This window comes from Gorilla gorilla, chromosome 13 (genome assembly GCF_029281585.2).
Source record: "Gorilla gorilla gorilla isolate KB3781 chromosome 13, NHGRI_mGorGor1-v2.1_pri, whole genome shotgun sequence".
NCBI lineage: Eukaryota > Metazoa > Chordata > Mammalia > Primates > Hominidae > Gorilla > Gorilla gorilla.
Window position 1 is genome coordinate 23,692,230 of NC_073237.2, and position 23,027 is coordinate 23,715,256.

The 23,027-nt window shown below is 40.5% G+C and overlaps 1 protein-coding gene across 3 annotated transcripts in view; it reads left to right on the plus strand.

Annotated features, from left to right (window-relative positions):
- Positions 1–333: 333 nt before the first annotated feature.
- Positions 334–23,027, plus strand: part of LOC101143875 (contactin-associated protein-like 3) — a 229,002-nt gene continuing 206,308 nt past the window's right edge. For all 3 annotated transcript variants that reach the window (XM_063696227.1, XM_063696228.1, XM_063696229.1), the window contains exon 1: positions 334–823. In XM_063696227.1, coding sequence (XP_063552297.1) covers positions 739–823 — 85 coding nt within the window. In that variant the 5' untranslated portion in view covers positions 334–738. The remainder of the gene's footprint in view (positions 824–23,027) is intronic.

Below are 23,027 nucleotides of genomic sequence, written 5' to 3' on the forward strand. Positions count from 1 at the left end.
TAAAGGCTTGCACTCGCACAACCCAGGCTCACCGGCCTCTCCCTGCTCCTGGCCCGGTTTCCCAGCTTGGTTCTCTACAAGTCAGAATTCCTAGCAAAATCAAAGTGTGCGCGCGTCTGCCCGAGTACACGCCGCAGAGTTATTTCTGCCCCATCTTCCCTATTTGAACTCAAACAGGACAGGATTTTCCTGGGTGCAGCCCCTGCGTTGGGTGAACAGCGGAGTGATAAAGCCTGGCGTTCTCCACCTGCAGGCGGAGGCTGACGGCGCGGTCTTTGGCGCGAGTCAGTGCACCGCGGCCGCCCCGCCCCGGTGGGAGGGAGGGACGGAGGAAGCTGCCGGTATAACGGGAGGAGAGCGCCAGGCAGAGCTGGGGCGTCCCTCCCGCTCGCTTCTTGACTCGCGTTGCTGCCAGACGCCTCCCGCGCCTAGTGTCCTGGACGCGCCTGAACCTGCCGCCTCTGTGCCTGGGGCGGCGCCGCGCGGCCCCCAGCGCTCCAGAAAGCTGCGGCGCGAGTCCGCGGGGCCGACCTCGGAGACGCAGCTGGGGCCGGGCGCGGCTTGGCGGGAGGGTCTGCAGCGCCGAGGGAGGCTGCCAGTGCGTGAGGAAGAGAGCGAGAGACTGGACAGGGGAGACAGAGCAGCGTCGGAGCCGCGCAGGGGACGGGAGTGAGAGCAGGAGCGACGCAGAGCGGCCGTCGCCGTGCCCGGGTCTCAGGGCGCCTGGCTGAAGTGAGCATGGCTTCAGTGGCCTGGGCCGTCCTCAAGGTGCTGCTGCTTCTCCCCACTCAGACTTGGAGCCCCGTAGGAGCAGGAAATCCACGTAAGTACAGCAAATGGTTTAAAACTTGCGCTAGGCTGTCTGGAAAACTTTGTATTTTTTTTATTATCAGTAATATTTGGAAGTGGAATTGCAGAACATGCTCCTGAACATGAAGAACCTTAAAAAAACATTTGGAATTGCAATCCGAAAAAGACGATTTTGTTTACAATAGACTTTCCTCTTGTGGGGGAGTCTAAGATATACCATGCATGTTTTGACTTTTTAATCGATGTACTCGAATATTCGTTGAGAAAGTGGACGTTTCTGTAAAACCTGAAAAGAGCATCTTAATAAGAGATTAGCCTGCAAATGCTGTCATTTATTCCTTTTTAGGATTGTAATATTTTGTAGGAATTAAGTCTAACAGGGAAAAAACTGGCAGACATTACATCATACTGCATCAACTTAGATGTTAGCAGCTTACAGTTTTGCCGACCTTGGCAGCTTCAGAGTTAAAATGCTAATTAACTTCCATGCAGTATAGGGACAGAGCGCCTGTAGGCGAAACTAAATTAATAACCTGCCCTAACTACTAAGGGAATAACACTTGAACACCCCTGTCAGGGGCTTCGTTTCTCATAGTAGAAAGTTCTTGCTTAAAGACAAAACTCAGCCAGTCATTTAGGTGATCTTGAAAATGATTCCTCTCTGGATGCTAATATTTTACATTATTTAATTTGCCATCGGGTTCCCTGTTTTTTATTTTTCTTAATTTGGTAAACACCTAGGAAGCCTTTATTTCTAGAATGGGCTATGATTCTAATATAATGATGATATTCCAGACAGATGAGCAAAACATAATGTACCCATATTTTATCACACATAAAAATGTTTACACAACATTGCACATTTTTTTTTCGGCTTGGAGTAAGTCTCTATCAGAGAGTTGTCTTTTCTTTCTTGATTAATCAAACCATGAGATTAGAATTTTTAAAATGTCTTCCTCCTCCTTCTCAAATCACTTTTATTTTTCTTTCAGTGGCATCTCCCCGCTGTCAGCCTCAGCCCTCTCCTACCAAAATCTCTTTCGAAATAAGTTCCAATAAATGCTAGTGGCCATGTTTGGAAATTTAGATTATTGCAGGATAACCAAGGATAGCTTTCAGCAGTCCTCCTAAGGTGTCATGAAAAGTTTGCCATAGCTCAGTGCTGTTCTGCCCGCGGGCTCAAGGGTGGGTTGGTTCTTCACACACAGGGCACGCACATGGGTTCATGCACTCACTGTGCATCATGATTCAGTTGCGCCTCAGTTAATCCTACACTTGGTGTGCCCTTCCAAAAAACAAGCCCCGGATTCCTTTGGTCAGATGCTGTACCGTGTTTCAGATTCAACTTTAATCTGCTTTTGTGAGAGGGCTTTGTGAATAAAACGTTGTTACTTAAATCAAAATCCTTGGGTGTTGTAATGGAAACTGCCGTTTGGCTTAAATAAACACATAAATGAGTTACTTATAGAAAGGCATGCTAGAGTAATTGACCAATCAACTGGCAAAATACAACAACAAAATAAGTCACTAGAGGTCACTCTTACTATTGAATAAACAGGGCTTCAAAAAGACCTTCCTGGAGAAAAGCAAAGCAATGAAATCTGAGACCCTGCCACCACCTTTCCTGTTTTTGTTGCGTAGTTGTGATTACTTTTTATTCTCAGGATTAGTTGTATTGATAGTTATTTTGCTTGGAATCCAGTGGAAGGATTACAAAGCCCATAGAAATTAAGCTCTTCTCGTTTATAGTGAACATTCTTTTTGGAGGAGGGGAGGGCAGGGACAGATATTCCAAATGGACTCAGCACCAGACGGGACTCTCGCGAGTTGCTGAGTGACACGTAAAATTTCAATACTACTACTGTGGGTGTTTTCAGTCTTCTTTCATTGATGAAACTTAGTATCCTCATATCTAATAAATTTTACTAATTTTAAATTACCTTTTAGATCAAGTAATTCTTCCAGATAAAACTATGTAACTGTAATAATTATACCACCTTCAATACCAAGAAGAAAGTCAATAAGGACATCTAAAAGTTTCCTTCTCATGTAGACACCATGAGTTGCTCACGTTATTCACAGCTGGTTTTCCAGAAGCACATTGGCCACCCACGAAGGCAGCCTGTTGATGATGGCATGAAATGGCTCTTCATGGGAAGAGCTCTATAGGCCGGGCACAGTGGCTCGCGTCTGTAATCCCAGCACTTTAGGAGGCCGAGGTGGGTGGATCACCTGAGGTCAGGAGTTCGAGACCAGCTTGGCCACCATGGTGAAACCCTGTCACTACTAAAAATACAAAAATTAGCCGGGCGTGGTGGCAGACATCTGTAATCCCAGCTGCTCGGGAGGCTGAGGCAGGAGAATCGCTTGAACCTGGGAGATGGAGGTTGCAATGAGCCGAGATCCCACCATAGCACTCCAGCCTGGGCAACAAGAGCAAAACGCAAAACTCCGTCTCAAAAAAAAAAAAAGCTCTCTAAACATTTGGCATTTTGGGGATTATGTGTAGTTTATCTGAATGTTATTTGACCCGACAAATACATGGGAAAGCTTTGTTAGGAAGATTCTGCATGAAGGGAAATATTTTCCTAACTTCAGTGCCCATAGACTGGCAGTGAGTGAAAGGTCACTTACTTGCTCTCATTGAGTCTCTGAAAACAGCAGGAAGCATCAAGAGAAAGATTGAACTCTGGGCACTGATCCCAGGGATACACAAACAAATGGCTGGGCAGATTTTGCAGAAATTCCTGTAATTGGTAAAATGCTGAGTAATAGCCTTTGATGTAACTTTTCAGTGGGTTAATTTATTCATTACTTAGCCTAAAACACTTTTAATTTTAATTGCCTCAATTTTTTCCCCTAAATGGTTATGTTTTGCATGTTCGCCAGCCAGCCTGGGGAAAGAAGGGTAATTTAGGAAACTCACTTAGATGTGAAATGTGTCAGGAAAGAGATCTCACAAGAGTGTAGGAATAATTATTTTTACAGATGTTTCATTTTGGACCTTTTAGTAATACCATTTAAAGAGAGTTTCTGCAGATGAGTAACAGACTCTTAATTTTAGTGTCAAATGGTACTCTATAAAAAATGGAGTTCAGGCCGGGCGCGGTGGCTCACACCTGTAATCCCAGCACTTTGGGAGGGTGAGGTGGGTGGATCACTTGAGGTCGGGAGTTCGAAACCAGCCTGGACAACACGGTGAAACCCCGTCTCTACTAAAAATATGAAAAAATTTCAGGGCATGGTGGCAGGTGCCTGTGAGGAGGCAGTGAGCTGAGATCGTGCCACTGCACTCCAGCCTGGGTGACAGAGTGAGACTCTGTCTCAAAAAAAAAAAAACAAAAAAAAAACACCCAAAAAATGTAGTTCAGTTGCCTTTATTCATTTTCACCAAACTCTATACAAACAGTACGGAGCATAAGTAGCCCATGGAAATAATAATCAATTCCAAGACATTGGTTTGATCATGAAAAAAGAAAAATCAAATTACTTGGCATTCTTCTTCCTCTTCCTCTCCCCTTCTCTTTTTGAACAATTCAGTCCAAGGTCATTCAGTTCAGCTTAGGCATCCATGCTGGGTAGTGGGGAGGCCCAGGACCATGGCAGAGCATTCAGAAACCAGCAGGGTAAGGAAAGCATCCACAGTGTAGCAAGGGTGGGGACCTGGAGAGACAGGTGGTGACCTATAGCACTGGTGGTGACCTATAGCAAGTTGTCAGAGGTTGAGTGGAGTGAGGAAGGAGGCATTCCAGATTGGCAGAGGCTAAGAAAACAAGGCAACTAAATACTATTCTGCATTAAATGCTTATGTTATGAAGGACATGATTGGGAATTGGTGAAACTTGAACAAGATTGGGGATTAAATATTGGAACTTTATCCATGATGACTGTGATGATCATATTATGGTTATATAGGAGAACATCTTTGTTGTAGGAAATGTATATTGAAGTATTCAGGGGTGATATATTAGCATAGTTCTTCCATGTTTTCTGTAAATTTGTTTCAAAATCAAATGGTTACTTTAAAAAACTCAAAATTGTGTTTAAAGGAAACATGGGCCAATAGAAAAACTCAGAATAAGTAAATGTAGTTAAATTGATGCATTTTACCTAAGAGATGTAGATTAAAAATAAAGAAGCTGAAAAAAAACAATTATGAGAAATAACAGTTCATTTATGTATGTCTCTAAATCCAATTAGCCTGGATTTCTGAATGACAAAGATGTAATTGTCACTGGGATTGTTCACCATTCTTTTTGGGAAGTTTATTGCCTAGGACATCTGTATCAGTCTTCGAAGTACTTTTTAAAGCTTGAATATCTGAATGAACCCGTCAGACTGACTGTTATCTGGTCTTCTGTAATGGGCTTCCGCACCTTTGACGAGACTCTTAGCTGAAAGGTTGCTTGTCCCTAGGCCCGATTGCTCCACGTTGTAAGAGCATTTGCAAACGCTTGGTTGTACATGATTGTGCACATGTCAAGTCTGCTCTGTCACTGTAGAAAAAATATTCCTTTTCCACTTGACATATAAAGCATGGAATTGTTTGTTTTAAATGTCTTTTGTCAAGGATTTCGTGTATCTGCTTGATGTGTTGTGGTACTGTATAAAAGACAAGTGTGAAATTCATTACTTACTATGATAGCCTTAACAGGACTACAGTAAATCTAGTTTTCTAGAAAACGGAGTATATGCTTAGCTTGGTTAAAATTTTATAATGAAATGACTACTCTGGTAATAAAAATTAAAAAATACCATAAAGTGGGGGCTAAAAAATGATACTGCATGTGTTCCAGTTAATGAACATTTTTGTTATAATAATACAAAGAGTGATTGAAATCTAAAAACATTTGAGATTTTAAAATAGTTTTAACCTTATAACTACAGGATTGTAATTTAAGTAGCATACCTACTTAATAAGGCAGCAATTAAAATTATTGCTAAGAATTAAATTACCAAGAAGACATGGTCTAATATGTATTGCCTGGGCTGTGGTTTGAATTACTTTTGATTAAGCATAATCACATTTTTTGAGAGTATAAAAACAGAGGATATTACTTGCTTCTGATTCACGATGTGTTTATGAACCATTGGCAATTAAAGCATTTGCAGTTGAGGCCCTAAGAAAATTTTAGGTTAAAATAACATGTTGAGTTATGCCTTATAACTCAGTATATGCTTATACTTTACATGCTTTACAGAGTTTTGAATATATAATATATATGTATAATAGTATATTTTTCCAGGAAATATATAACTTGTAGTTCCTTGACTTATTTTGTAACTAAATCCCATGGAAAAAAGTTTATTGAATGTCATTGTTTCTCAGGCAAATGTAGAGTTAGGAAAATGATATATGTACATATTGGGAATCTTTTAGAAGGCTTGGACTTGGTAGCTGAAATCTTCTACAACCTTGAGCTTCAACTTTCTGGCCAGTTCAAGAGATCTCTTCACTGTCCTTTTCATGTAAAGTCAATGTTTATGGAACACTAGACCAAAATGGAAGGATTCCTTTGGAAACTGAACAAACCGTTGAATTAGTCTTTGACTTGATGGAGTGATTTGATCTAAAATATTACCTATCAGTTTTAGATATCTGTTCAATCAGAGCTGCCTCCATATATGCAAATGATAATTTGTCTTGGATTTTTAGATATCTTAGCCCTCAGACAAGCTAATAGAGTTTAAATTGAACCTGGTGTTTTAGGGACAGTTGAATTGTTGGGGTGCCCAGGAAAACAGTCACATTTTTCTATAAGTGTGTGTTTATTTGGCTGGAATGTGGGTGAGGAAGAAGTTATATGTGAATTAAAAGAAACATTGTCTCAATGTCACATGTTAAATTAAATTAAATTACAGGCAGAACTAAGCGAGTTTACGATTGCTGCCGCTGGGAGCAGAGACTATTTTCAGCTTACATTTATAACAGAAGGAGGGATTTAAAATATAGTATTATGCCTACCCTGATACAGCTAACCTCCTCCACCCACCCCTCCACACACATACAGCTACATGCTTACCCTCAAACTAGGAAAGAAGGGTGTCTCTCAGACATCCTATATTTAACCCAGCTTTGGACAGGTCCCTGGAGTCTAGTCTTTTTGAACACAGCAGTGAAGATAAGGAACGGGGAGGGGGCTTTGATTTCAAGACCACTAGATATAGTAGATTCCTAATTTAATTTCAAAGACAAATCAAGTATTAACATGAATACAGAGAGAACAGTATTTTAAGCAAAGCCTCTGTTGTGGCAGATAACCTTTTAAGGTGTCTCCCAGTTGGGTTTCGTATTTTAGATGACTTTTTGAAGAATATATCTCTGTAATAGAAATATGTTTGATGATTCTCAACTTTAAGAACTTCACATTTGCTATAATTAAGATATTTATGAATTTATTGTAAGAAGATTGGTAGAAAAAGTAATGCAACATCAAATGGGAAAATAAATATATAATATTATATAGCTGTTCAAATATAGGGTTTATGATTCTTGTGCTAATTTGAACTGCTGTACAACACCAGGAGAAAAGTCCACAGCTGTGTTAAGAAAGCTCTTACAAGCTTATGACATTTTATAGCACAGGCTGTCACAGAACCTACAATTTACAAACATTTGTAAAAGTTAGGAAAGTTTTGGGTTCCTCAATAGAAAATGATGTTGCTTAGCTTTAAGAAAGGAACTAATTTATCTCTTTTTATTCTTGTCCACTAACAAAGGAACCCAAATGGCCTTTTAAAATTATAATAAAACTAAGCTAGTAAAATATCACATAGATTTTGAGATACTGTGAATAACCATAGAAAATAACAATTTGTTATTCTTCATGTATAAAAATAAGCTTAACACGCTTATCAATACATCTTGAACTATAAGAGATTTATTTCAGCAGTGTTGCCAAAGGGCAAGCAATGCCTGCTGCCCATAGAAAACTTTGAATTCCCTAAGCTCAGGGCTCCTCACTTGTCATGTAACCCACTGCATGTGCACACATCCATCTGTGCCCATCCATGTTCCCCCAGAGGACTTGGAGGCAGGGAAATTGATGCAAATATGCTGATGCTCATATTGTTTGCTATGCTGTAAGTGATACAGTCCTTTGCTTTGACCCAGGAGTCTTCTGCCGCAACCATGAAACAAACTGGCAGACGCATTTGTTAGCTTGCAAGTAGGGTAAAATCTCTCCTCACGGCTCTTCACAGTATACTTGTCTGTGCAATGGTCATCCTCTCCATGAATATAATTATAACATGACATAAGAAATAGTGAGATCTTACCTATAGATAAGCAAACATTGCAATATAAAAATAGCATATGTCATTTCATAAATCACAGTTGACACATTCTAGAGAAGAGATTGGGCAGCCTTCCTTTTTTGGATGTCACAGTTGATTCTACTGTCCTCATTTCTTCTTCTCTTTTCTGGGATATGAGGAAGAATTGTTGTGACAAAGCTCATCTCCTGGGTGGCCAGGGTTGATTGTCAATTTGTTTTGTTTTTGGCAGGCTAGGTAGATGTCCTCTACCTCCTTCTTTATGCCATGTGACATTCATCCCTTTGATTTTCCTATTGCATTTTATTTAGTATTTTAGAATACTGCCCACATTCCATTCTGGAAAGTCCACTGTCCCAGCCAGAGTTTTAGAAAGCTGAGCCTGTGATGGGCGTTTGTGCAGGTAGCCTCTTTTAGAAAGTGAGCTCATAAAAGAGGGAAGAATGGAATAGAGAAGAAAAATCCACCAAAAGGGGGTGTCATAGAGCTAGTCACTTCTGTGAGCAACTGGGGCATGAACTCCCTGGGAAGCTCTCAGGAAGCTGGTAGAATGTGTTTCACAGCTGTGCCTCTGAGAGACAGCAGGGGGAACGCATTTATCCCGAGTCCTGTCCAGGGATTCAGCACTGCCCTTGGGGCGCTAACTCCTGGCTCTAAGGAGAGGAATATGAATGAATGGGTTGCGACTGGGTTTCTGCAGGCATCACAGAGGCCAAGAGACAAAGAGAGAACTCGAACACTGAACTTTTTAATTTTTTATTATTTTATTATTATTATACTTTAAGTAACAGAGTACGTGTGCACAACGTGCAGGTTTGTTACATATGTATACATGTGCCATGTTGGTGTGCTGCACCCATTAACTTGTCATTTAGCATTAGGTATATCCTAATGCTATCCCTCCCCCCTCCCCCCACCCCACGACAGTCCCCGTTGTGTAATGTTCCCCTTCCTGTGTCCATGTGTTCTCATTGTTCAGTTCCCACCTATGAGTGAGAACATGCGGTGTTTGGTTTTTTGTCCTTGCGATAGTTTGCTGAGAATGATGGTTTCCAGCTTCATCCATGTCCCTACAAAGGACATGAACTCATCATTTTTTATGGCTGCATAGTATTCCATGGTGTATATGTGCCACATTTTCTTAATCCAGTCTATCATTGATTGACATTTGGGTTGGTTCCAAGTCTTGCTATTGTGAATAATGCCGCAATAAACATACGTGTGCATGTGTCTTTATAGCAGCATGATTTATAATCCTTTGGGTATATACCCAGTAATGGGATGGGTGGGTCAAATGGCATTTCTGGTTCTAGATCCCTGAGGAATTGCCACACCACAATGGTTGTACTAGTTTACAGTCCCACCAACAGTGTAAAAGTGTTCCTATTTCTCCACATCCTCTCCAGCACCTGTTGTTTCCTGACTTTTTAATGATCGTCATTCTAACTGGTGTGAGATGGTATCTCATTGTGGTTTTTGATTTGCATTTGATTGCCAGTGGTGATTAGCATTTTGTCATGTGTCTGTTGGCTGCATAAATGTCTTCTTTTGAGAAGTGTCTGTTCATATCCTTTGCCCACTTTTTGATGGGGTTGTTTGTTTTTCTCTTGTAAATTTGTTTGAGTTCATTGTAGATTCTGGATATTAGCCCTTTGTCAGATGAGTAGGTTGCAAAAATTTCCTCCCATTCTGTAGGTTGCCTGTTCACTCTGATGGTAGTTTCTTTTGCTCTGTAGAAGCTCTTTAGTTTAATTAGATCACATTTGCCAATTTTGGCTTTTGTTGCCATTGCTTTTGGTGTTTTAGACATGAAGTCCTTGCCCATGGCTGTGTCCTGAATGGTATTGCCTAGGTTTTCTTCTAGAGTTTTTATGGTTTTAGGTCTAACATTTAAGTCTTTAATCCATCTTGAATTAATTTTTGTATAAGGTATAAGGAAGGGATCCAGTTTCAGCTTTCAACTTATGGCTAGCCAGTTTTCCCAGCACCATTTATTAAATAGGGAATCCTTTCCCCATTGCTTATTTTTGTCAGGTTTCTCAAAGATCAGATAGTTGTAGATATGCAGCATTATTTCTGAGGGCTCTGTTCTGTTCTGTTGTTCTTTATGTCTGTTTTGGTACCAGTACCATGCTGTTTTGGTTACTGTAGCCTTGTAGTATAGTTTGAAGTCAGGTAGTGTGATACCTCCAGCTTTGTTCTTTTGGCTTAGGATTGATTGGCAATGTGGGCTCTTTTTTGGTACCATATGAACTTTAAAGTAGTTTTTTCCAATTCTGTGAAGAAAGTCATTGGTAGCTTGTTGGGGATGGCATTGAATCTATAAATTACCTTGGGCAGTATGGCCATTTTCATGATACTGATTCTTCCTACCCATGAGCATGGAATGTTCTTTCGTTTGTTTGTATCCTCTTTTATTTCGTTGAGCAGTGGTTTGTAGTTCTCCTTGAAGAGGTCCTTCACATCCCTTGTAAGTTGGATTCCTAGGTATTTTATCCTCTTTGAAGCAATTGTGAATGGGAGTTCACTCATGATTTGGCTCTCTGTTTGTCTGCTATTGGTGTATACGAATGCTTGTGATTTTTGCACATTGATTTTGTATCAAATCAAGATACAAAATCTTGATTTTGAGACTTTGCTGAAGTTGCTTATCAGCTTAAGGAGATTTTGAGCTGAGACGATGGGGTTTTCTAGATATACAATCATGTCATCTGCAAACAGGGACAATTTGACTTCCTCTTTTCCTAATTGAATGCCCTTTATTTCCTTCTCCTGCCTGATTGCCCTGGCCAGAACTTCCAACACTATGTTGAATAGGAGTGGTGAGAGAGGGCATCCTGTCTTGTGCCAGTTTTCAAAGGGAATGCTTCCAGTTTTTGTCCATTCAGTACAATATTGGCTGTGGGTTTGTCACAGATAGCTCTTATTATTTTGAGATAGGTGCCATCAATACCTAATTTGTTGAGAGTTTTTAGCATGAAGCATCTTTGAATTTTGTCAAAGGCCTTTTCTGCATCTATTGAGATAATCATGAGGTTTTTGTCTTTGGTTCTGTTTATATGCTGGATTACGTTTATTGATTTGCGTATATTGAACCAGCCTCGCGTCCCAGGGCTGAAGCCCACTTCATCATGGTGGATAAGCTTTTTGATGTGTTGCTGCATTCGGTTTGCCAGTATTTTATTGAGAATTTTTGCATCAATGTTCATCAAGGATATTGGTCTAAAATTATCTTTTTTTGTTGTGTCTCTGTCAGGCTTTGGTATCAGGATGATGCTGGCCTCATAAAATGAGTTAGGGAGGATTCCCTCTTTTTCTGTTGATTGAAATAGTTTCAGAAGGAATGGTACCAGTTCCTCCTTGTACCTCTGGTAGAATTGGGCTGTGAATCCATCTGGTCCTGGACTTTTTTTGGTTGGTAAGCTATTACTTATTGCCTCAATTTCAGAGCCTGTTATTGGTCTATTCAGAGATTCAACTTCTTCCTGGTTTAGTCTTGGGAGGATGTATGTGTCGAGGAATTTATCCATTTCTTCTAGATTTTCTAGTTTATTTGCGTAGAGGTGTTTATAGTATTCTCTGATGGTAGTTTGTATTTCTGTGGGATCGGTGGTGATATCCCCTTTGTCATTTTTTATTGTGTCTATTTGATTCTTCTGTCTTTTCTTCTTTATTAGTCTTGCTAGCGGTCTATCAATTTTGTTGATCTTTTCAAAAAACCAGCTCTTGGATTCATTGATTTTTTGAAGGGTTTTTTTGTGTCTCTATTTCCTTCAGTTCTGCTCTGATCTTAGTTATTTCTTGCCTTCTGCTAGCTTTTGAATGCGTTTGCTCTTGCTTCTCTGGTTCTTTTAATTGTGATGTTAGGGTGTCAATTTTAGATCTTTCCTGCTTTCTCTTGTGGGCATTTAGTGCTATAAATTTCCCTCTACACACTGCTTTAAATGTGTCCCAGAGATTCTGGTATGTTGTGTGTTTGTTCTCGTTGGTTTCAAAGAACATCTTTATTTCTGCCTTCATTTCTCAATGTACCCAGTAGTCATTCAGGGGCAGGTTGTTCAGTTTCCATGTAGTCGAGCGGTTTTGAGTGAGTTTCTTAATCCTGAGTTCTAGTTTGATTGCACTGTGGTCTGAGAGACAGTTTGTTATAATTTCTGTTCTTTTACATTTGTCGAGGAGAGCTTTACTTCCAACTATGTGGTCAATTTTGGAGTAAGTGTGACGTGGTGCTGAGAAGAATATATATTCTGTTGATTTGGGGTGGAGAGTTCTGTAGATGTCTATTAGGTCTGCTTGGCGCAGAGCTGAGTTCAATTCCTGGATATCCTTTTTAACTTTCTGTCTCGTTGATCTGTCTGATGTTGACAGTGGTGTGTTAAAGTCTCCCGTTATTATTGTGTGGAAGTCTAAGTCTGTTTGTACGTCTCTAAGGACTTGCTTTATGAGTCTGGGTGCTCCTGTACTGGGTGCATATATATTTAGGATATTTAACTCTCCTTGTTGAATTGATCCCTTTACCATTATGTAATGGCCTTCTTTGTCTCTTTTGATCTTTGTTGGTTTAAAGTCTGTTTTATCAGAGACTAGGATTCCATCCCCTGCTTTTTTTTTTGTTTTCCATTTGCTTGGCAGACCTTCCTCCATACCTTTATTTTGAGCCTATGTGTGTCTCTGCACGTGAGTGGGATCTGCTGAATACAGCACACTGATGGGTCTTGACTCTTTATCCAATTTGCCACTCTGTGTCTTTTAATTGGAGGATTTAGCCTATTTACATTTAAGGTTAATATTGTTATGTGTGAATTTGATCCTGTCATTATGATGTTAGCTGGTTATTTTGCTCATTAGTTGATGCAGTTTCTTCCTAGCCTTGATGGTCTTTACAATTTGGCATGTTTTTGCAGTGGCTGGTACTGGTTGTTCCTTTCCATGTTTAGTGCTTCCTTCAGGAGCTCTTGTAAGGCAGGCCTGGTGGTGACAAAATCTCTCAGCATTTGCTTGTCTGTAAAGGATTTTATTTCTCCTTCAGTTATGAAGCTTAGTTTGGCTGGATATGAAATTCTGGGTTGAAAATTCTTTTCTTGAAGAATGTTGAATATTGGCCTCCACTCTCTTCTGGCTTGTAGAGTTTCTGCCGAGAGATGTGCTGTTAATCTGATGGGCTTCCCTTTGTGAGTAACCCGACCTTTCTCTCTGGCTGCCCTTAATATTTTTTCCTTCATTTCAACTTTGGTGAATCTGACAATTATGTGTCTTGGAGTAGCTCTTCTCGAGGAGTATCTTTGTGGCATTCTCTGTATTTCCTGAATTTGAATGTTGGCCTGCCTTTCTAGGTTGGGGAAGTTCTCCTGGATAATATCCTGCAGAGTGTTTTCCAACTTGATTCCTTTCTCCCTGTCACTTTCAGGTACACCAATCAGACGTAGATTTGGTCTTTTCACAGTCACATATTTCTTGGAGGCATTGTTCATTTCTTTTTACTCTTTTTTCTCTAAACTTCTTTTCTCGCTTCATTTCATTCATTTGATCTTCAATCACTGATACCCTTTCTTCCAGTTGATCAAATTGGCTACTGAAGCTTGTGCATGCATCATGTAGTTCTCATGCCATGGTTTTCAGCTCCATCAGGTCATTTAAGGTCTTCTCTACACTGTTTATTCTAGTTAGCCATTCGTCTAATCCTTTTTCAAGGTTTTTAGCTTCTTTGCGATGGGTTCAAACATCCTTCTTTAGCTCGGAGAAGTTTGTTATTACCAATCATCTGAAGCCTTCTTCTCTCAACTTGTCAAAGTCATTCTCCATCCAGCTTTGTTCCGTTGCTGGCGAGGAGTTGCGTTCCTTTGGAGGAGAAGAGGCGCTCTGATTTTTAGAATTTTCAGCTTTTCTGCTCTGGTTTCTCCCCATCTTTGTGGTTTTATGTACCTTTGGTCTTTGATGGTGGTGACGTACAGATGGGGTTTTGTGTGGTTGTCCTTTCTGTTTGTTAGTTTTCCTTCTAAGAGTCAGGACCCTCAGCTGTAGGTCTGTTGGAGTTTGCTGGAGGTCCAGTCCAGACCCTGTTTGCCTGGGTATCACCAGCGGAGGCTGCAGAACAGCAAATATTGCAGAATGGCAAATGTTACTGTCTGATTCTTCCTCTGGAAGCTTCGTCTCAGAGGGGCACCTGGCTGTATGCGGTGTCAGTCAGCCCCTACTGGGAGGTGTCTCCCAGTTAGGCTACTCAGGGGTCAGGGACCCACTTAAGGAGGCAGTCTTTCCATTCTCAGATCTCAAACTCCATGCTGGGAGAACCACTACTGTCACCAAAGCTCAGTCGGAAATTCAGAAATCACCTGTCTTCTGCGTCGTTCATGCTGGGAGCTGTAGACTGGAGCTGTTCCTATTCGACCATCTTGGATCCGGACCTGTCTATTTTCTTAGCCTTATGAGCTTTGTCAAAAGAGTGCAGCTTCTTCTGGTTTTTCTTATGAGTATACAAATATCTCTTTGAATGCATTTAGCAATGTTTGAAAGTCTTAATTTGTTCTGGGCTTTAACTTACTTTGCTTTATATTGCCTCCTTTTAATGTTCCTTTTCATTGTAAGTATTCCTTTTTTTTTCTGATATGGAGTCTTGCTCTGTCACCTAGGCTGGAGAGCAGTGGCACAATCTTGGCTCACTGCAACCTCTGCCTCCCGGATTCCAGTGATTCTCCTGCCTCAGCCTCCCGAGTAGCTGGGATTGCAAGTTCCCGCTACCATGCCCAGCTAATTTTTGTATTTTTACTAGAGATGAAGTTTCACCATGTTGGCCATGCTGGTCTCAAACTCCTGACCTTGTGACCCACCCATCTTGGCCACTGCGCCCAGCCTCACTGTAAATATTCTTTCCTTGGTTACTTTGCCCATTTCTCTCTTCCTCAGTGGAACATTTTTTTTCTGGATTTCATTTGGGTAGCTTTTCACATTTGATGAACAATGTTGTCCTCAATCATAACAACAGTGTCTCTTTGTATAGTGGTTGCTCAGAGGTCTACAAGGTAGTATTATGTAACATTTCCCATTGTGTTCTAAATACTCTTATCTTTTTAAGTTAAAAAATTGAAGTCAAAGCTGCCTCTAAAGTCACACACATAGCTTGAAATAATAGAGTTGAAATTTGGACATAAAACATATTGCCGTGGGATAATGCCTGCTGTTTTCCTAAAGTTTTAAAATTATCTTTTTGACATCTCAAATAAACATTTGTCTATTGACAGGGCTCCTTCCTTGGGCACAATAAATTCTAAGATGTTCTGGTTATTATTTTCTCAAGGATTCTGACACTGCCACCTTACTAATCGTATTAGAGCCAAGTACGGAGTAGTGAACAAGTTCTGATAATTTGCAGGTTTATTACTTTGGGCTGAAAAAAATCTAGCTGATGTCATTGGTCTTGTTGGGATCTGTCTTCAGAATGCAATTGGAGTGCATCTCTTAACCCTTACTTAAGTATCACTGAAGTTCTCTTTCTTCAGCTCCCAGATGCTCCGTAGCCTGCTCTGGCCTGTGAGGTCATGAGGTCCCTTTAAGATGTTATAAGTTGAACACAGTCTTCTTTCCATCCCTCTGTAACATGTCTTGGGAAGAAGCCATATCCTTCTCATACCTTATATTCTCATTCAGACCCTAATTCTGTCAACTCTTAGAGATGCATAGAAAGAATTATTATTTTTAATTTTTTTAGTTTTTAATTTTGTGGTTACGTAGTAGGTGTATATATTGATGGGCTACATGAGATGTTTTGATACAGGCATGCAATGTGAAATAAGTGCATCAAGAAAAATGGAGTATCCATCCCCTCAAGCAATTATCCTTTGAGTTGCAAACAATCCAATTACACTCTTTAAGTTATTTAAAAATGTACAATTAAGTAATTATTGACTATAGTCACCTCTTGTGTTATCAAATACTGGGTGTTATTCATTTTTTCTATTTTTTTGTACCCGTGGAAAGATCATTTATTGCCCTTTATTAACAGCTCATCTTTATCACTTATATTCCCACAGCTGTGGATACATTCGTAATAACAATTATTAGTGATGACATCTCCACATGATTTTCTTTTTAAATTATATACACCTGTGTGGTTGTATTTTTTTCTGTCGTGTCTCATGTCTTTCTGCAGGACTTAATTTTGTTATTTGTTTTCCTCTCTTTCTACTTAGCAGTAAGTCTCAAAAAAATAGGTTCGTCTTATTCTCATATTATATACTTTAGCCAAAAATCTATAGTTTAAAAATAGGTATTGAATTTATCACAGAAGTATAATTTAACTACATAGCAAGAAATTTAGAAATAAAAGGAAAGAGAACAAGATCATCTATCCAGATTCCTCAGGGAAAAGGAGCCGATCTATGTTGAATCCCTTCTGTGTTTCCAGAGCTGTGTTTGTTGGATTTAACACCCATTATCTCATCTCAATCCAGCAGATCTCTTTGTCCATTATCTTCTCATATGCAGATTTTCCCATCCCATCTCCTTCATCTCTCCACATGTTTAAATAGTTCTTATATTTATTGTTGTAATGACTGTAGAGTAGATCATCAAATTAAGATGCTTAAATTTATGTAAACTTGACCGGGCATGGTGGCTCACGCCTGTAATCCCAGCACTTTGGGAGGCTGAGGCAGGCAGATCATGAGGTCAGGAGATCGATACCATCCTGGCTAACATGGTGAAACCCCGTGTCTACTAAAAATACAAAAAAAAATTAGCCTGGGCGACAGGGCGACGCTCCGTCTCAAAAAAAAAAAAAAAAAACTGTGTAAACTTTCCTCTAGGTCTTCATTTGTGTTCTGTCTTTTGTAATTCTCATAGAATAAAGTCCTTGGTCCTGGTATGTTAAAATTGGTATGCTGTTGTTATAACTTTATATTTGTAGTGCTGTAAGTCATTTGAAAACACCAATGTCAGGAGGTATTCAATGTTGCTATGCTAGGGTTTCTTTAACAAGTCAAAATGTCATCTGGAAGGAGAGACAACGTGTAACCCCTATCTCCTACCCCCTGTAAATTCTAATTTATAGAATTTAAACGTGTTTCTATGTGTCTTCTTCCAAGCCTCATCTGTTCCCACAGGTAGACTGTAGGAATTGTCTGTCATGTCCTGGGAACCAGACACTCATCAGCTGGTCATGCCAGTCTCTTCCTCACCCCAGAATCATCAGTCAGCAGGCAAGGCTCCTTTCTCGGGAGTGAGGTTCTCCTGTTCCCTCTCATCCCCGTCTGCCGCTGCACGTGGCTGCTGTGTGGCTCCCCGTGAGTGAGGTGCTGCTCCTTCTCCAGAGGTGTAATTCATTTTCCATGAGACAGACCTCAGTATTTCAGAAGAGTAAGTCTTACTAGGGCCTTCACACATGTGAGAAGACTTCAGAGCAGAGACAAAACTTGAGTTGAGCCCTGAAGATAATAAGTGATGGGAACTCGCAGACAGGAGGGGCTGCAATGTCATCGGGTGAGCGGTCAAGGAGCGTTGGTGCATGCATCCCACATTCAGGAAACAGTGAGAAGACCACTCCGATGAAAGGAGGAAGCGCATCTGAGAAATGTGTAGGGGATTCGGCTGTAGTGCAGAGAGTGACAGGAAACAGGTGATGGAAGGAATTGAATGCCAGGACCTGAAATTTGAATTTCAGGACAGGTGCAGTGGGGATCCATTGGAGCTGGTTGATATGGCTGTTTGTGTGACTTGCACTCAGCAATAGTTTAAAACCGTTTCTGCCCTGGTGGTATGTAAGGTGTGTGTGTGGCTGGGGACAGTCAATAAGTAAACATTGGCTGTAAGGATTAGTTAGGTCGTTAACATCAGGACCTACAGTGAGATGATGATCATGATAATGGAAAAGCTGCCATATACACACAAAAAGTACATAATCCTTGGCAATTTATTGGCTGTAGAGGGAAGATAAGGGTGGGGGCTCAGAACATTGTACTTATTGAGCATTTTTCAGTTTCAGGTGACCAAAATCTAAGATCAAATAGGCTTGAACAATAAAGGGAACCAAAGTGTCTTGATTGAAGCCAGGCTGAATTTAGGCAATCAGATTCTTTCATCAGCAGTCTGCCTCTTTCCTTCTTGCAGTTTTATTTTCGTCTACAACTGGCCTCATTCTTGGGCAGTTCTGTCTATGCTGTGGCTTCAGGCATACCGTTTACCAGCTTAGAAGCGTGACTGTTTTCCTTTATTTCTATTCTTAGCAATGTTGAGTTCTACAGATATTATGGCTTTATTTGTTTATTCTACTCAGTAGGATAAGCTTCACAGGAGCAGAGACTTTTTCTGTTGTTTATGGTTATATCCCCAGAACATAGGGGCACTCCTGGCACAGTATAGATTTTCAACAAATATTTGTTGAATGAATGAATGGGTATTTCTCCCAAGAGTTCAAGCCAAAAGACCCAGGTTCTGCTGTTATTCATTCAAAAGTCCCAGGTTCTGTTTCCATTCATTCAGCGTGGGCTTCCTGACCATCCTGGAACCAGTCCTTTCCAGTAGGACAGGCATGGTGTTCAGTTGCCAGGCCTGAGTCGTGTCCCCGTGCTGGCCCCAGGTGGTAGGGTGAGCCCCCTTCAGACCCCGTGGAGTGAGATGTAGGGAAGACAGTGACTGAAGATAATCGAATGGAGATCAAGACCATGTAAAACAGAAGTTTTTATATGGAAAAAAGTAGATTTTTACATTGACCATCACTGCTTATGTTCGCTGTGAGTAAAATGTGCTTTTTCCAAAGCATTCCCTCTAGATAGCAATGCACAGATCAATTCAGATTAATAACAAGATGAACTTTCGATACCTTCTAAATAAAAGCTTTATTTAACCTCTCATTAAGATAATGTTAAGGTACATTAAGAACTGAAAAGACAGGTGATGAAATGGGAAGAATGGAATAGCGCCGTATCCAGATGAACATCCAGACATGACCTGAAGAAGGTATGGGCACCCTCTTCCCTGTTTGTGATTCAATTCCCGAGGCTGTGCTCCCTACTGACTCAATATGTGGAACCAGAGAGAAACCTGCTGTGGAGTTAGTGAATTTGACCTAATCGAGACAGTCTGAGAAAGGACAGGAATCTTTTTTTTTCTTTTTTTTTTTTAGAACAAAGAGGTTTTCTATATATCTGTGATAACATAGTAACCATCTGTTGAACTCTTTAATAGTAGGCTTTGTGTTTTTCTGATAATTTGAAGCTGGTTAAGGTGCCGTCCCCTCATATTAGCAGTTCAGTGGCCCCTTCCCCTCTCCTTCCATCCTTAGGTTCCACCGACACAGTGGTTAGCTCCTTTCACAGTGAGGAGCAAGTGCAGCCGCAAGCATGGGGAGAGCCACAGCCTGGCAGAGTGGCTTAGCATCACGAAGCCCTTCTCAGAAGGAATTGAGTATCTGTGCGATTCAAAGGGATGTTAATCGTATTTTCAGTGGAACTCTCCTGCATTTCCCCTAAAATATCCAATATGTAATTCCATATAAACAGTGTGTTCATTTCCTATGGCCCTTGTGAGAAATGACCATAAACTGGCTGACTTAAAGCAAAAGAATTTATTCTGTCATAGTCTGGAGACCAGAAGTTCCGCATCAGTATCCCTAGTCCAAAATCAAGATGGGCCACACTCCCTATGGAGGCTCTAGGGGGACATCCATTCTTCGTTTCTTCCGCCTTCCTGTGGTTGCCCGTGTGCCTCACCTTGTGGGTGCCTCACTCCATTTTCACACCCTCTTCTCTTTTGTGTGGGGCTCTGTTCATCCTCACCTTTATCTCTCTTACAAGGGCAGTTCTGATGGTATTTAAGACCCAGCCAGATAATTCAAGATAATTTCCTCATCTCAGGGTCTTTGATCACATCTGGAGAACCTCACCTTCTGAAGTAACCTTCACAGGGTCCCGGGATTGGGGCATAGACATATCTTTGGTAGCCACTGTCAGCCTGTCCTAACACATGTGAGATTCATCTCTGATAAAGGCATTCAACCACAAGTGCAGTGTGGTTTGGTCTTTTAATAAAATCCTTTAAGTAATACTGTAATGAATTCGGAGCTCCATCCGGAGATGCCAGGAGGTGTCCTCATTTGAATGTAAAGCTCCTCCCCATAGGATCAGTTGTCGCCCCCCTTTTGGCTTTTCCCATTTCCTCTGCAGATACGGACAAAATATGTCCATGTATTATCCATGCATTCTTTTTTTTTCATTCTTATTATCAGATCCCAGAATAATGAATTGCTGTTTGAAAATGCATGGTTTATGTTTATCTTTTCCAGAAGCGCTTTTATACGCATCTTTCCCTAGTAGTGTTTGCTCTTTCAGAGGCTGGTTTTGTTCCTAAGCAATTAAGATGCTTCCCTGTGTTTTGGAATAAATAGTAGTATCTAAATATTTTGCTCTTCTGTTTATTTCCTATAACAGATATTTACACATCTCCCTCCCATGTTAGATTCTGGACTTCTTGAACCTAGAACCATGTCTCTCTTTATGCCCCATAATGCTTTGCACATGGTAGGTGCTCAATACACTTTTATTAAATAAGTGCAAGAATTAACATACTCAAATGAAATACTGTTTTGAAAAGTATATCATCTCTGTCTTAGGTAAGGGCAATTCCTCAAATTGATTTTTTAATCATTTCATATTCATGTGGTAAAAATTGTCGTAAACTAGCACATCTGTGAATGCAGTGTTGATTTGTATACAGGAAGCCCTTAGGCTAATTTTAATCTTCTGCTGTCTTTCATGAACATAATACTAACAAATGGTTTCTGTCCCAAACCCTTCATAGGCACCATGCTGGGAATCACAAAGCATGCTGGGAATACTTGTCAAGGAGAAGTGGGAAGCTAAGAGTGATGCCAGGCAGGGGTCAGGGGACAAATCAAGACCATAGAGTGGGGAGAGAGGAACCTAGGCAGAGCTAATCGCTGAGACTAAATCAACAAGCCTAGGGAAGTGCAGCAAGCCAAAAACCCTCTGGTCTAGCGTGCATCTTCAAAGTTGTCACTTGAGGTGGCTGCATGGAAGGTGGCAGGTGGGATCCCCTATGGGTTTATCTCTACTTCTCTCTCAACCATTGTTGAGCCTTCAGCTAAGTCACCAACCCATACTGTGTTTATTCTCTGCATTTTCCAAATGCTTCTCTTCTTCAAACCTGCAAGTTTTAATATGAATCCAGCTGTTACCCAGTTCAGCACACGTGATTTTTAAGGAAGTCCACCATTTTTGAACAGATATAAAATAACCCTGAATAAAACATTTTATATCATTTTCAACCATGATGTAGGAGAACAATAATATAAAATACACCTATGTAGCAATGAATCTCTGCCTTTAGATGGTGAGAATAAATATGAAATAATCAATACTTGTAACATTAAGACCCTAGAACCCTCCATATTGAGCCAAGCACATGGAAATATAGTGAATCTTAACCAGATTTCCAAATAAGCTGAGGAAGAGGGAGATCCAGCCCCTGTAACACTTGTGGGGTGCCCACTGTATTTTCCCCTCTGACTCAGTAGTGTACAATTCTTTCTAGAAAGAAAGTGTTCACAGAATTCAAAATGATAGGGAAAAAACAATAAGCTTAGGTACCAGATATGTTCTTGTGTTCTTTTATTTTATAAAATTTAGTGCCTTTCTTTCTTTCTTTCTTTCTTTCTTTCTTTCTTTCTTTCTTTCTTTCTTTCTTTTTTTTAAGATGGAGTCTTGCTCTGTCGCCCAGCCTGGAGTGTACTGGCACCATCTGGGCTCACTGCAACCTCCGCCTCCCAGGTTCAAGCGATTCTCCTGCTTCAGCCTCCTGGGTAGCTGGGACTACAGGCACGTGCCACCACGCCCAGCTAATTTTTTGTATTTTTAGTAGAGATGGGGTTTCACCATATTAGCCAGGATGGTCTCGATCTCCTGACCTCGTGATCCACTCGCCTTGGCCTCCCAAAGTGTTGGGATTACAGGTGTGAGCCACCGTGCCCGAATTTATTGCCTTTCTGAAGGGCAAGATTTATTCAAGCCTGTGCCAGAAATTTTCTTCATTACAAGGTGACTCTTTGGCAGACAGATGCTATTGACTCTTGAATTTTCCAAAGGCGAAATGGAAAATTTCAGCAATTTTGTTTCCAGCTGTCTTTACAGATTTATATTTGGACCTTAATCCTATTGGAAATCATCTGAAACTCGTGAAACACACAATTGGAAAGTTAATTAGGGAGAAACCAAGGGAAAGAATAACAATATTATCTGTTACACCTATTTAGAACCTTCTCTTGAGATCTGGTTATTATTTTTATTAGAGATGTGAATCTGTGATACCTCTAGGCCTCTTGTGTTTGAACTTTAATAAATTGTACTCTGCTAACTTAGGAAGACCCTAAGTTTAATTAAATGTATTGGTTAATGATAATTCTCTTTTACATATTTAGTAAATATTCAGTTGAAGTTTATTGAGCATGTGCTATCTTTCAGATTCTGCGCTAGGTATAGAGCGCACGAAGTTGGGAAAGACTTTTATTGTGCCTTCAAGAGCTCATGATTCCACAGAGAGAGTTAGAATGTCAGCCAGGAATCCCAGGGACACGTGAAACGCCCAGTGCTGTTTTATGTATTGCATGATACTGCAGGAATCCAGGGACACGTGAAACGCCCAGTGCTGTTTTATGTATTGCATGATACTGCAGGACAGAGGCATCATGAGAACAGCTATCATGCTTTTCTAATGTAGGAAGAGATTTTATCCAAAAAATGTCAATGCTACTTTAGATGTCCTTGGATTTGTTTTATTCTTTCCCAGAAAATAGAGAGAAAATAACATCAGGCAGACAGGCTTAGGAGGCACTATTCCCTGGATGATGTCCTTCCTTCTTGGATCCTGCTGTGACCACTCGTGGGCCATGTGGGGCTTGTCTATAGATGGAGCAGAGCCTTAGTTGCCTTCTTGTA